This window comes from Phyllobates terribilis, unplaced genomic scaffold (genome assembly GCF_046119375.1).
Source record: "Phyllobates terribilis strain yellow unplaced genomic scaffold, ASM4611937v1 Scaffold_1__5_contigs__length_1240528914, whole genome shotgun sequence".
NCBI lineage: Eukaryota > Metazoa > Chordata > Amphibia > Anura > Dendrobatidae > Phyllobates > Phyllobates terribilis.
Genome location: NW_027362761.1, coordinates 973,655,738 through 973,670,493, shown reverse-complemented (window position 1 = coordinate 973,670,493; position 14,756 = coordinate 973,655,738). Strand labels below are relative to the sequence as shown.

The window sequence follows — 14,756 nt, the reverse complement described above, 5'->3', positions numbered from 1 at the left end:
TTGGCAGTTGCCATTGAAAGTTGTAGCTGCAGTAAACAATGTTACACTCCCTCTACTCCATAGAGCACTCTGAACTTCACTTTGATATTCACAGCTATAGTTCACTGCAAAATCAATTTGCATTGTACCGACTTGTGGGTTGACTTCGTCTTTAGCAAATTCATTTGCCTGAATACATTTAGTATTCAAGTGATGAGCCATATACTTGAAACTTTCCTGCGCTAATTCTTGCAGTTCAGCAGCGCAGCCCTCTTTAAGAGAGCAATGAATCCTGTTCTCACTTAACTTCTCCCATTCTTTGCACCATACATTTTGAGTGAGATCAAGTTCTGTGTTGAGCTTTACTCCAGAGCTGCATACATCACAAAAATCAGTCCAACAATTAGAGTTCTCATTGGAGTTGCATAGTGTTTTTTTCCCAAAGAGATTTTTAATCATAGGGTATTTTTAAACCTTGCAATTTCAAAAAGAAGTTTTCACAAGTCAGACATTTGCATTGATCAGCTGGTGTATCATGTAGGAGGAGAACATTAGCTGGCCGAAGTTTACAAAATGTAGAAAACCCCACTTCAATTTCAGTAAAGGTATCACAAAATACTGTATAAGCTTCCCTCAGACTAACAGTCAAGCAGTATTTCCTTTCTTTGGTTTTCTTTCCATTTTTCCAAATAGTCATCTCATCTTTCATTCCTGGCGCAGTGTAAACAATATCTGGTTTGTTATAAAATTGAATAACCGTCTCCTGTACTTCAAGCCTAGAACTAAGTGTTTGTTTCTTTGGTGTTTCCAAATTTAAACCTATGTCTGCAACAAGTTTTGCAAGCACTGCTTTCTTTTTTGAAGGAGATTTAGGTAGTGCATTACAGGTTTTTTTTAAAAGCCTGGGGCGAGTGATAAGTTCCACTTGAAGTTGATGGGACGGCAGTGCTGGTAGTATGTTCCCTTACATTATCTGATTTTTTTCTTTTCCTGTATTTAGCCTTCCTTAACCTCTCTTTCCTTCTCAAAATTTTTAGATCAACTGTATTTTGATTTTCCTTTTCTAGTTTACGTTTTTCTCGCATTCGAAGTTTATTGCTCTCTCGCACTTTATCTGCATTTCTTATCCTGTACTGCTTAGCCCTTCTTTGTCACTGACATTATTTATTTTCCCCATGCTCTGAAAAATACAAACCAATTAAAACTACTTTTATATTATCTTAAAAAAATTAGAATATTACAGAATACCTTTGGGTTCCCTTACACGCATCAACCATCGGCAGAAATTGGTGCTGTCGGCGATTGATGCGTTATCTGCCTGTTAGTGTGCGCTCACACACCTGGCACTGAGCGATAAGTCGCTCAATCGACTTGTGCTGCTGCTAATCAGTTGTTCTTCGGGGGTGTTGCTATGTTAGCTAAGAGCCAACAAGCCATAGGACCTTTGGTGATGTCATGGGTCATGTGAGCGATTTGATTGGCTCAAAAGGGTCATGTGCCGCTGTCAGCCAATGAAATCGCTCATGTGACCCATGACATCGCCAGGTCCTCCAGCCTCTTAAGAGCTAAAAGCACGGAGAGTTCTGCTGTCGATTATATCTTCTAAAAAAAAATATCGCCCAACAACCCATCCCATTCATAATGAGATAAGACACACTTGTGATTTTTTGGCTCTGCGTCAATTGAGAGAAAAAAAAATCATCAGCATGTCCTATCTTTCGGCTAGAATTGCTGCCCCTGTAGCTAACACAATTTGAACAATTTACTGAAAAATCACCAGAAAATTGTCAAAACCCAGAGATCGCATGCGATAAAGCGGTGTGAGAATCGCAATCACCTGTGTGCATTAACCCTTAGAGCGTGAGTACCTGATATCTTAATTCCACAACTCTGTAACATCAAGACAGCTGCTTGTTGCAGCCTGTAAGGGCTAAAACACACATGTATTTTCGGTTCGTCCGAAAATCGGGAGCATGTCCGAATTTAATTAATTCGTCCGAAAATACATTTTGAACTCTGTTTAACCCCATTCAAACACATGGGTTTGAATGGGGAGCTATTCTTCACAGAAATTCACATGCATTGTTAATTAATGATTAAAAAATTCTGACACACACAGGGCAGTGTACAGAATTCGTTTTAGCCCTAACCCCCTTGAAACCCATAGGTTTCAATGGTGTCCGATAGTGCGCCGAAATTCGGTCCGAATTTCTGATCGAAAATCGGAACACACTTCGCCAGTGTGTTTTAGCCCTAAGGCTGCCCTTAGTTATTTATTCACCTGAAACTTTCCTCTTTGCTCAGATTTCCTCCAAAAAAATAGTTAATCAGTTGCAATATGGAAAATAAAATAACAATATAACCACATAGGCAGACGACAACTAATGAAGATAAAATTTCTCATCCATCATGCATGAAATGTCTCATGTAGGTAGTGTGACAACTGAAGGGAAAAAAATATCCCGTGCATCACATTCACAATTAGTCATTTTTTAAGTGTATATTTAGGAATTTTTAAAAAAAAAGGTTCAAGCAATATCAAGAAAAACTATCATTGCAGTCCAAGGCTGAATATGGCTGTGAAAAGCTTCTTCAAATCACAGAAGTAATGAATTAAAGCAAGTAATAAGCTTCTAGCTCATTTCTCTGAGTCCCCTGCATCACGCATATTTTAGGTATTTTTTAACATTCCTTTTTTGATATAAGAATTTTTCTTTTCCTTAAAATGGAATAACAGGAAGGTGTAAAAACTAGTAAAAGTGATTAATCAGTAGACCTAAAATAATCTAGGATTTTATATTCATTTAATTACATGTGAATGTCCCGTGCATCACGCAGAGAATCACCCATTTCTGTGATGCAGCAGATTTGTGACAGATGTGCCACTGGTGGATGCTGCATGCAAGCATCATTGCTAGAGTTAGGCAGGAAGATACACCTTCACGTCAGGAAATGCTTCATGCTGGGTAGTGGATACCAGGGCCGGCGTCAGCACCCGGCGCACCCGGGCAAATGCCGGGGCCCTGTATGGGGCATTATGTGGGGGGTAACAGCCTGCATGCAGCATTATATGGGGGCCAGTATCCTGTATGGAGAGTTATAAGGGGACCGGTATCCTGTATGGAGCGTTATAAGGGGACCGGTATCCTGTATGGACCCGAGCAGCGGGCAGCAGGTGAGGAGAAGGGAGGTGAGTATTTGATTTTTTTTTTTTAATGTATGGAGGCATGGGGCAGTATAAAGAGAAGGGGGGGGCATCCTGCATGGGGCATTATAAAGAGGGGGGGGGCATCCTGCATGGGGCATTATAAAGGGGGGGGCAGCCTGCATAGTGCATTATGTGGGGGGTAACAGCAGGGCCGGCGTCAGCACCCGGCGCACCCGGGCAAATGCCGGGGCCCTGAGCAGGCAGGAGGGCCCACTGGCGGTCCCTGTGAAGTCTCAGGTCAGAGGGTGCGGTGACGTCTTTTCACCGCGCCCTCCCCTGGCCGTCACAGGGAGCGCTGAGCAGGAAGACACCAACGCTGGCGTTCGGACCCGAGCAGCGGGCAGCAGGTGAGGAGAAGGGAGGCGAGTATTTGATTTTTTTTTTTTAATGTATGGAGGCATGGGGCAGTATAAAGAGAAGGGGGGGGGGGCATCCTGCATGGGGCATTATAAATAGGGGGGGGGACATCCTGCATGGGGCATTATATAGAGGGGGGGGGTGACATCCTGCATGGGGCATTATAAAGAGGGGGGGGGCATCCTGCATGGGGCATTATAAAGGGGGGGGGGGCAGCCTGCATAGTGCATTATGTGGGGGGTAACAGCCTGCATGGAGCATTAAAAGGGGGGAGCCTGTATGGGGCATTATGTGGGGGGTAACAGCCTGCATGGAGCATTATAAGGGGGGGACAGCCTGTATGGGGCATTATGTGGGGGGTAACAGCCTGCATGCAGCATTATATGGGGGCCGGTATCCTGTATGGAGAGTTATAAGGGGACCGGTATCCTGTATGGAGCGTTATAAGGGGACCGGTATCCTGTATGGAGCGTTATAAGGGGACCGGTATCCTGTATGGAGCGTTATATGGGGGCCAGTATCCTGTATGGAGTTTTATAAGGGGACCAGTATCCTGTATGGAGCGTTATATGGGGGCCAGTATTCCGTATGGAGCCTTACATGGGGGCCAGTATTCCATATGGGGCCTTACATGGGGGCCAGTATTCCATATGGGGCCTTATATGGGGGCCAGTATTCCGTATGGAGCCTTATATGGGGGCCAGTATTCCGTATGGAGCCTTATATGGGGGCCAGTATTCTGTGTGGAGCGATTCACTGGTTTCTGAGCTATTGTGGAAGTTACAATAGATATCACTCATGTAATGTAAGAAGTGAAATCTTTGCATTGTACTATATTATATATATATATATATATATATATATATATATATATATATATATATATATATATATATATATATATATATATATATATATATATATATATATATATATTTCTCCGCTGTATCTCTGCATCATGAATCGTGGTATGTGGTAAAGGGGCCCACTGAGACTCTTTTGCCCGGGGCCCAGAAAAACCTGGAGCCGGCCCTGGTGGATACCATCTGTTATTTCTGCTTAGAGAGGCTCTGCCCCACACAAGATCTAGGACCATCTTAAGGCCATTTGCACACGTTCAGTATTTGGTCAGTATTTTATATCAGTATTTGTAAGCCAAAACCAGGAGTGGGTGGAAAATACAGAAGTGGTGACGTGTTTCTATTATACTTTTCCTCTGATTGTTCCACTCCTGGTTTTTACTTACAAATACTGATGTAAAATACTGACCAAATACTGAACATGTGAACGTGGCCTCAAATAAAGTAATAAAATGAGATCTGTGAATATGATCCCTAGCTATGAAAAGTACACTGGACTCACCACATGTTATAGCATACTCTTCACTTGTAAATTGTATGGTTGCCGCTTCACTGCTTACCCGCAGTATTAATAGGAAAACTTAAAAGGGTTTTCCCACAAACAGTTAATTTTACAGTTGATTTTAATCAGTACGTCTAGGAATAATAATAAGCTTGACAATTGGATGTGTTTAAAAAAAATGTTCCTGTGCTGAGATAATCTTATAAATGTGCCCCTGCTGTGTACTGTGTAATGGCTGTGTCTGACCGTACAGAGACATGGTCTGATCGTATCACATCTCCTGGGCAGGGGAGGAAGGAAAAGAGTATACAGACATTACAGCAGGGGATCACAGCTGATTCTTTTTGTGAGGTAAAATATTTCCCTGTTTTAAAAAATGTTTTACAGAATTATTTGTGATCCCGTGTTGTAATGTCTGTATACTCTTACTTCCCCCCCTGCCCAGGAGCTGTGGTATGATCAGACCATATTCTGTACGGTCAGACACAGCCATTACACAGTACACAGCAGGGGCACATTTATAAGATTATCTCAGCACAGGGACATTTTATTTAAACATTCAATTGTGGAAATTATTATTATTCCAAGATCTATTGATTAAATTGAACTTTGTTCGTGGGAAAACCCCTTTTAGGACAAAGGCTGGATACCACCATAAATATTCAAAATGGTTCAATCCAGACATCAGTGTATCGGAAACCAATAGACCGTCCCACATACCTCAGATGGGACAGCTTTCACCCGAAACACATTAAAAAGTCCATCGTTTACAGCCAGGCCCTTAGATATAATTGTATCTGTTCCAGTCCAACCAACAGGGATGAACACCTAACACATCTTAAAAAGACATTTTTAAACCAAGGCTACCACCCTACTTCCATTGATGACCAGATCATTAGAGCCACAAGGATCCCTAGAAGTCAATTACTTCAGCACAGAGAAAAAGAGGAAAATAATTGTGTACCTCTGGTGGTGACTTACAACCCACAGCTTGAGGTACTGAGGAAAAACTGCTAAAAAAACTTCACCACATCCTACACAAGGATGACCGGCTAAAACCAATATTCAAAGACCCTCCCTTACTGTGCTGGAGACAACCTCCAAATTTAAGAACCATCATGATCCGAAGTTCAACTTTTCCTTGCAATGTGAAGAGCTGCAAAACTTGCACTCATGTAGAGACCAAAGACAGGATACAGATTCCCAACACACAGTAGGACTATAAGATTCCCGGGACATTCACATGTTCCTCTTCCAATGTGGTGTACTTAATTCTGTGCACTATATGTCCTATTGGGGGTCTCTATGTGGGGGAAACAGGACAGAAACTGAGAGCGAGGATGAGGTCTCATCGCCACACGATTACAGATAAAAAAAAAAAAAACATGTACCGGTGGCCAAACATTTCTGTGGTCCAGGACACAACATGAACAATATGAAAGATGTCATATTAAAAGGCAACTTTAAATCGCAAAAACATCGAAGTGTTTGGGAATACAAACTGATTAGGGTCTTTGGCACCCTCCATACAGGAATAAATCTGTCAGGAGGATTTATGTCTCACTACAAGTTCAAGTCCTCTTTTTCTCTGAAGAGGCAATTTGCATGTCTCACTACAAAATCTGAGGAATCTGCTCCAGAGGCAGTGAGGGCACGGCACCAGGCATCTGATCTTACATGGATATTGGGACCATAAAACTTTTAAAGGACTCACTCGCTAAGCTCAGTTTGTTTATTTAAATGTCAATTTATTATACCATGTATCTGCTTTTCTTTTCCTTTTTTCTTTGTGTACATGTATGTGTTTCTTTAGATATCTTGTTATACAATGCCTGAGGAAGAGATCTAAGAAGTCTCAAACGCTTGCCTTGTAACATCATTTATTTTATTTTTGTTAGCCATTAAAAGGTATTATAACTACAAGATTATCTTGTTTTTCCCACTGAGAGCAATCTTTTTTCAACTGGCTAACACTGTACCAAACCCCTTTTTTTCTTTTTGCAAAAAATGTGTCATAGCTGAATGCATGCTTAATGCAATAAGTGTTGCCCATAAGAATTGTAATGAACAACTGCACTAAAATGAATTTTGCTTCAGTAACGTATCAGCTCTGTTCCATATGGTGAGGAAGCTACCAGCAGGACTATTCTGTGGAGACAATTCTCATAACACTTGTTTTAGTGGTGAGAGGGGAATTGTCTGGACACTTCATATCCTATTTCCTGTGCATTAAGTAAACAGGGAGGCAGTTTCTTGCTTGCAATATTCCCAGAATGCCTACATATGCAAAAAGTAAGACAAGATTACCTGTCCTGTTAAAATTCATGCTTTTTACTTGCCTAATGGTTAAATGTTGCAAATTATTGTACAGTAAAATGGCACATGACAAAGCAACAGTAGTTAAATATTCTGCATATATTGTACTATATATCACTCAGGCTTTCTTACGGCCTCACAAACTGACTTCTCGCAAGTAAAAATGAAAATATGTATAGAAACATTACTTACAGGAAGAAGCACCAAGTAAAGATCGTAGAAAATGACAACTCAGATTTCTTTCCTTAGGGCGTCATTCTTTTCTGCTCTTTGTCCTCCTTTTACAAACCGGCTACATTTTTCATACGCAGCTAAGAACGCCTCCTTGTTCTGACCTTTCTGTTGCAAACAGCAATGGGTTGTGCTGGACGGCAGAGGATCCGCATTATCTTATGTATAGCAGTTGTTTTACCTCTCACGGACTATGGGGAGTGCATTATACTGTATGGAGGACTGAGGGGAGTGCATTATACCATATTGAGGACTATCGGTGCATTATACTATATGGAGGATTATGGGGAGTGCATTATACTACAGTGTCTTGCGAAAGTATTCACCCCCTTTTTTTTGTGTTTTGATACATCACAACCTGGAATTTCACTGTTTTTTTTTTGAGGGTTTGCATCAGTCCTTATGAAAACATGCCTACAACTGTGAATATTTGGTTTTCTTTTTATTGTAAAGCAAACAACAAATAGGACAAAATAACTGAAAACTTCAGTGTGCATAACTATTCACCCCCCCTAAAGTCAGTACTTTGTAGAGCTTCCTTTTAATGCAATTACAGCTGCAAGTCGCTTTTGGATAAGACTTTATGAGCTTTCCACATCTTGCCACTGGAATTTTTGCCCATTCCTCACGGCAAAACTGCTCCAGCTCCTTAAAGTTAAATGGTTTCCTCTGGTAAACAGCAATCTTCAAGTCTGACCACAGATTCTCAATTGGATTAAACTCTGCGCTTTGACTAGGCCACTCCAAAACATTTACACATTTCCTCTTAAATCGCTCAATTTTTGCTTTGTCTTGTTGTTAGGTGAACCTCCTTTCAAGTCTCAAATCACTGACAGACTGAAACAGGTGTTGCTCAAGAATATTCCTGTATTTCGCACCATCCATCTTCCCCTCGACTTGGACCATTTTCCCTGTCACTGCTGCCAAAAAAATTCCCACAGCATTATGCTGCCACCACCATGTTTCACTGTGGGGATGGTGTTCTTGGGGTGATGAGCTGAGTTGATTTGGTTCCAGACATAGCATTTACCTTGGTGGCCAAAAAGTTCAATTATTGTCTCATCTGACCACAGAACCTTCTTCCATACATTTGGAGAGTCCCCCACGTGTCTTTTGGCAAACTCAAAACGAGCCTTACAATTTTTGAGTGTAAGTAAAGGCATCTTTTTCTGCCCACTCTTCCATAAAGGCGACCTCTATGGCGTGTATGGCTTATTGTGGTCGTATAGACAGATAAGCCAGTCTCTGCTTGGGAACTCTGCAGCTCCTTTAGGGTTACCTTTGGTCTCTATGCTGCCTCTGATTAATGCTCTCCTTCCGGGGTTGAGCGCTTTGGTGGGCGGCCCTCTGTTGGCAAGTTTATTATGGTACCATGTTCTTTCCATTTGATGATAATGGATTTGATGGTGCTCATCATCAGAGATTGGGATATCTTTTTATAACCCAACCCTGACTTGTACTTCTCAACAACTTTGTCCCTGACTTGTTTGGAGATCTCCTTGGTCTTCATGGTTTTGTTTGGTTAGTGCTGCCTCTGTAGCCTTTCAGAAAAGTTGTGTACATACTGACAAACCATGTGACAATTAGATTGCACACAGGTGGACTTCCTTTCACTAAACATGTGACTTCTGAAGGTAATTGCTTACACCAGAAATTTTTAGGGGCTTCATAGCAAAAGGGGTGAACACATCTGCAAATGGCAATTTGTAGTTATTGGATCCCATAAGTTTAATTTAGGTCTATATTTTTTTCACTTTACCAACTTAGACTATTTACCGATCGGATTAATTCTTTTCATATTTTGATAGATCGGGTGTATTTTTTTTTTCATTGTTTTATTTTGAATAGGGCAAAAGGGGGGAGATTTGAACTGTTATATTTTTTTTAAAAACATTTTTTTTTTTTTTTTTTTTTTTTTTTTACACCTAACACTTGCTTCAATAGTCTCCTTAGAAAACTTGAAGCTGCGATCATCCGATCGCCTATGCTACACATAGCAGTGCTTCAGCTCTGCTATGTGTAGCAAAAATCATCATCTGCTATGAACGCTGGCCACAGGTGCAGACTCCCGGTTGTCATGCCAACCCATCGGCGCCCCGCGATCATGTGACAGGGGTGTCAATGGGCGGAGTTTGTGGATCGTGATTCCACCCGTGGCTGTTTAGGGCACATGATAGCTGATGAAATCAAATGTCATCATGTGCCGGAAAAGATGCGGGCTCAGCGCCGGAGCCTGCATCAAAGAGAAGTACACGACCTATGACGCACCTATACGTCATAGGTCGTGAAGGGGTTAAGAGGCATGCATCACCACACCCCCTCATCAAGAAAATAGATAAATAGAAAATTATTTTATCAAATTTCTGTTTATTAGCTTTATTGAATAGCAAAACATTAAGTTAAATTGTATAAACTAAACAGTTAAAACAAAGTTATACAAGATATGTCTCTATTACTGACATATTCTATATTAGAACTTGTTCTGATACAACGTCTGTTTCCTTGAATGGATTGTCCATCCCTGGTGGAATTTTCATCAAGTACCGCAGCTTGCCGAATCCTAACAATGTATATACACACTGTTACTATTCAACTCCGCTAGCCAGTTCCAGCAGTCTTCACAAGACTGTAAATATGCAATTTGCATTGAGAAAAGCAAATGAGAATATAGTCAGCACATGTCCGCAAGTATGCAAATCACATATTTGCGGTCATGTGATGAATGTTGCAACGGTAAGAAGAGCTGAATCCTAACAGTGTGTACATTACAAGCTGCACTTGTTGATGAAAATTCCACCAGGGATGGGCAAACTTTTTAAATAGGTTAGAATTTGTGCAGATTATGTGCAAAATAATGTCCTACGCACAAAGCCTGTGTTATCTTATGCATCGCAGTGTAAATGTATATAGATACAACTACGTATCATAGATATAACTAGCAGCCTGCTATGTTAGATCTATGACTAGCAGCCTACCAACCTACCACCTACTAGTACAGCAGTAGTACTAGAACAACAATTGTATTATATATAAAAAAAAACACTAAGAACAAAATTCTGTCTGGAACATGGAAAGGGACAAAGTCCATTCTTCATCAGTCTCCTTTCTCTTTGTCGATAACAGACTGCAGCTTTCTGTTCACGATGTGGAAATGCTGCTCAGCCTTCATAATATTTCCTGCTTCCAGGCACAATGCCGGGAGACTGGAGGTCCCATACTGAAAAATATTTTACCAAACATGTTTAATCATAAAATTACAATAATGACAAGTTGGACAAATACATCCAATGTATGCCATTGCCATGTATATCCATAACTGCATTGAGGTTGCATGTTCTCCCCATGTTTAGGTGGGTTTCCCATGGGTATTCCAGTATCCTCCCACACTTCAAGATCATACTGATAGGGAATTATACTGTGAGCCCTACTAGGGACAATAATGATGCTAGAGAGCATACTATTAAAAGGTTGTTCTCAACTTTGATCTCCAGGAGAACACTGCTGTCCATCCTCCCAGCTTTCTGCTTGCTGGTGGATATGATCCTGATGAATAATAGTTTGGACTAGTGCAATGGCTTTGCCGCTACAGCCTTGGAGGAAGTCAAGAACTCTGAAGCTGGTAAGAGTCAATGATCCCGTTAGCTTCGGAGCAGCGCTAGCAAGCTCCTTGCCTAGGAAACCGGCCACCTCTGATAGACTGCAGCGGTGGCTGATAACCTAGATATTTTGATGTACACAATATAATTTAACCCCCAACTGGTGAGGTGGGTTTTTGTCATGCAACTGGTGATGTGGGGTTTCCTATACTCCAGTGTTTAGAAATCTCTTATTTTTACAGAAAATGCAAAGATCACGTTTGTTTTAATTGTTTTCTTATTGGCGATTGATTACATATGAGTATAACACATTTTTGACACCCACAAATGGATGGAAGCTAGTAAGACACGTATCCTCATACCAGCATTTTTCAATGAATGGCATCCGAACAAAAATTCCCTGGGGTGTGGCAAACCCCACCTCACCAGTTGAGGGTTAAAGTCCTTCTGTTTTTGATGATGGAGAAGATTTTTGATAAGCTGACTGATATGCCAATGAGGCCCTGTTATTCCAGCTATACTCCTTTCCCTGTGCTGCCTACTCCTGCTTGACTGACCGCCTCCTGATTGCCTGAAGGCACACAACATAGAGGATGTCAGCCGAGCAGGAGGAGGTGGTGCTGGCCGGGGAATAGAGCTGGTGTGACAGAGGCTTCAGATCTCCAGCTTCATTTTTGACAACCTCTTTAAATCTTTTTAGTGATATTTTAGGGCACAGGCTTAACTTGCATCAAGGGTTTTCTCATTTTTTTTTGTTTACTCTATGTGCTAACAAATATACTTGCATGACCTGTCTGATAGTTTGGAGTCCAACCTCTGAGACCTCTGCTGACAATAATGGTCCCCAAACTGTAGTACAGCTACTCTCCATGGAAATTAATGAAAGTGTGATGCTGGGCCATGTGTACAGACTTCATCGACCTGCTTTTGCTTATATGACAATTGGAGGTAACATTACAAACCAGTAGTTTCAAATTCTTAATGAAATACTTACAGTTTCCTGAACATGGGGATTTTCAGCCTTGAACTTCATGTAATCGTCTTGGAAGTGTGCAAGGTTGTCAAGGATAGCTCTTGCTTTATGCTTTTGCTCCAAATCTGCACACTCCTTTTGTAGCAGATTTAATTTAGGTTGGTCTCTAAAAAGGCAAGAAAAAGTCTGGCAATATTTATTTCCAATAAATACCGACTGTACATCTTTTCTAAAACAATACAAATTATATTTTAGACTATTAATGTGACGTTTATATTTTTACATTTCCATCAGGCCGTCGAGAGATTAATTTTGCCCATTGCTTCTTAGAGAATAACCAATGATGTACGTATATATACCAGCTTATGAATGGGATCTCAACCTCCTACACTAAAAATAGGACACGCACCATGTCATCAAAAACCTACACATCCAAACTTGTTTTACACCATGATCCACATGTGGTGAGAGGGAAGGGGGATTCATTAATACTTGTGCACCATGTGCGGATATCTCTTCCTATTTAACATGTGACAGACTCATGCACTGGTAATTAATCTTCCTTAGGCTTAAAGGGGTATTTTCAAGTTTGTAAAATATTCCCTATCCACATGCTAGGGGATAACTTTTCAATCACTGGGGTTCTGACTGCTGGGACCTTCAGCGTTCCCGAGAACTGAGGCTCTGAAAAAAAAAAGCCCCTTGTGAATGGAGCAGAGGTCAATCAAGCACACTGCCACTCAATTAATTCTTTGCGATTGTCACAACGAAGCCTGAGATATCACAGGTTAAAGTGAGAGTAGGGAGTGGAAGCTGCAGAAATTAATTAATTGGACCCATTTTATCTAGGGCTGGGACTTGACTGCCGCAAAGTTTCTGGTCTTATTTTAAAGCAGAAAATCTCAGTGTACAAATAAGTCCTGGATCACTTCTGTAGCTGAGATCCAACTGATATATGGCCATGAGTATCGCGAATTTATCGCATACATCCTTACGTGCAACCCTGAAGGACGTATGAGATATGTTTTTTTGGGGGAAAGGGTTCAATTTCATTGCTTCTTTAGTTTGCTTTGGCAGGCATTTCATGTTGCTTCGCTCCATCATTTGAGGCATTAGAAGTTCATGGCAAAGGTCCTTCAAGAATAGGCGTCTCCTGTCCTTCCTCCTTGCATGGAATTCTGGATGAGTTTCCGTATAAATAATGAATGAGTTCAGGGCTGCTACATCAAGCATATTTGAAAAAATTACTACAGCCCAATGTCTTATTTGCCTCTTGCATGGATCTTCTCCCACCATTTCATCCATTTTGTCTACACCTCCTTTAGTTTTATTGTAATACAGGATGATTTCTGGTTTCAATTTCCTGTCATTGCTGTCAATACTGCAATCATAATGCATGGTACTGAGTAATATAACGGATTTCTCCTTCTTCGCTTTGTAAAACACCAGTGTCACTTTATTGTTGAAACCAAAGACACTCTCATAAAGTGCTCGCTGTGGATTGTGTTTCATTGCTTGAGGAATTTCTCGTCGGTTTGGCTTCATAGTACCAACAAGAGTAAGGCTATGTGCCCACGATGCAGAAATGCTCCGGATTTTTTTTGAGCATTTCTGCATCTCCCTGGCAGAAAAAACGCATGCGGATTGTACATGCGGATTCCTGCCAGGGACAAGCGGAAGTAAAGCGTTCTTCACATGCATTTCCGCATGGGGGTTATCAAGCGCTTTTCCAAGCGATTTTAGCATCACTTGGAAAGTGCTTGACAACTTGGTCACACTATATCAATCCATGCAACCGGCATGGATTGATATAGTGTGACCGTAAAAGAATGGTAAAAAATAAATATTATACTTACGTTCTGATGGCCCCCGGTGTCTCGCTGTGGTCTAAAAGGACCTTCCATGACGTCATTTAGTCATGTGACGGGTCACGCGACCACCCACATCAGCGGTCACGTGACTCGTCACATGACTAAATGACGTCATGGCAGGTCCTTTTACACCATCGCGAGCTGCCAGGAAGCCAGGACGGATCGGATAAGGATACCGGGGGCCATCAGAAGGTGTGTATAATGTATATTATTTATTTTATTCTTTTTTTTTTTTATTTTTTTTTTTACAGGTACTATGGTACCCGGGTCTGGAGGAGAGTCTCCTCTTCTCCAAACCCAGGTACCATCCACACATTGAACCGCATGATATCCGCATGTGCAGATGCAGTGATGCGGATATTATGCGATTCAATGCAAGACAATGGCGGCGAAAATGCCGCGATTCCACAAAATAATTGGTAGTGCTGCCGATTTTTCCGCAATGATAATCCGCAGCGGAAATTTCCACAGCATGTGCACAGCACATGGGGATTATCATTGGGGAACATGGAAGACCTTCTACTAAGTGTTTAAGCGTTTCTGCATCGGAATTGCCGCTGCGGAAACTCTTAAACGCATAGTGAGCACACAGCCTCACAGCTTTTTCAAGCAGAAAATTGCCCAGTGCAACATTGGTAAAATAATTGTCCATTGTAATGTTTCTACCTGAATTGTACATTGGCACAGCAAGTGTTTTCACAATCTCAGACCCTAGATCTTTCTGTACTGGTGCATCAACTTCTTTGCCACAGTAGATAAGCCCATTTATGCCATAATAATTTGCAGAATCACACATCCAGAAGATTTTTATTCCATACTTGGCTGGTTTACTGGGCATGTATTGTACGAACTTGTAACGTCCT

The 14,756-nt window shown here is 41.3% G+C and overlaps 2 protein-coding genes across 5 annotated transcripts in view; both read right to left on the bottom strand.

Annotated features, from left to right (window-relative positions):
- LOC141156499 (caspase-3-like) overlaps positions 1–7,570 on the bottom strand; it is a 31,228-nt gene extending 23,658 nt beyond the window's left edge. Inside the window, exon 1 of one of the 2 annotated variants that reach the window (XM_073642706.1) lies at positions 7,415–7,570. The gene's annotated coding sequence lies outside the window, so the exon portion shown is untranslated. The remainder of the gene's footprint in view (positions 1–7,414) is intronic. The other variant, XM_073642699.1, reaches the window with a different exon arrangement.
- Positions 7,571–9,927: 2,357 nt separating this feature from the next.
- The window catches only part of CENPU (centromere protein U), a 66,348-nt gene continuing 61,519 nt past the window's right edge, over positions 9,928–14,756 (bottom strand). For all 3 annotated transcript variants that reach the window (XM_073656076.1, XM_073656085.1, XM_073656094.1), the window contains 2 exons: positions 12,044–12,188; positions 9,928–10,670 (listed from right to left, as the gene is read on the bottom strand). In XM_073656076.1, coding sequence (XP_073512177.1) covers positions 10,548–10,670; positions 12,044–12,188 — 268 coding nt within the window. In that variant the 3' untranslated portion in view covers positions 9,928–10,547. The remainder of the gene's footprint in view (positions 10,671–12,043; positions 12,189–14,756) is intronic.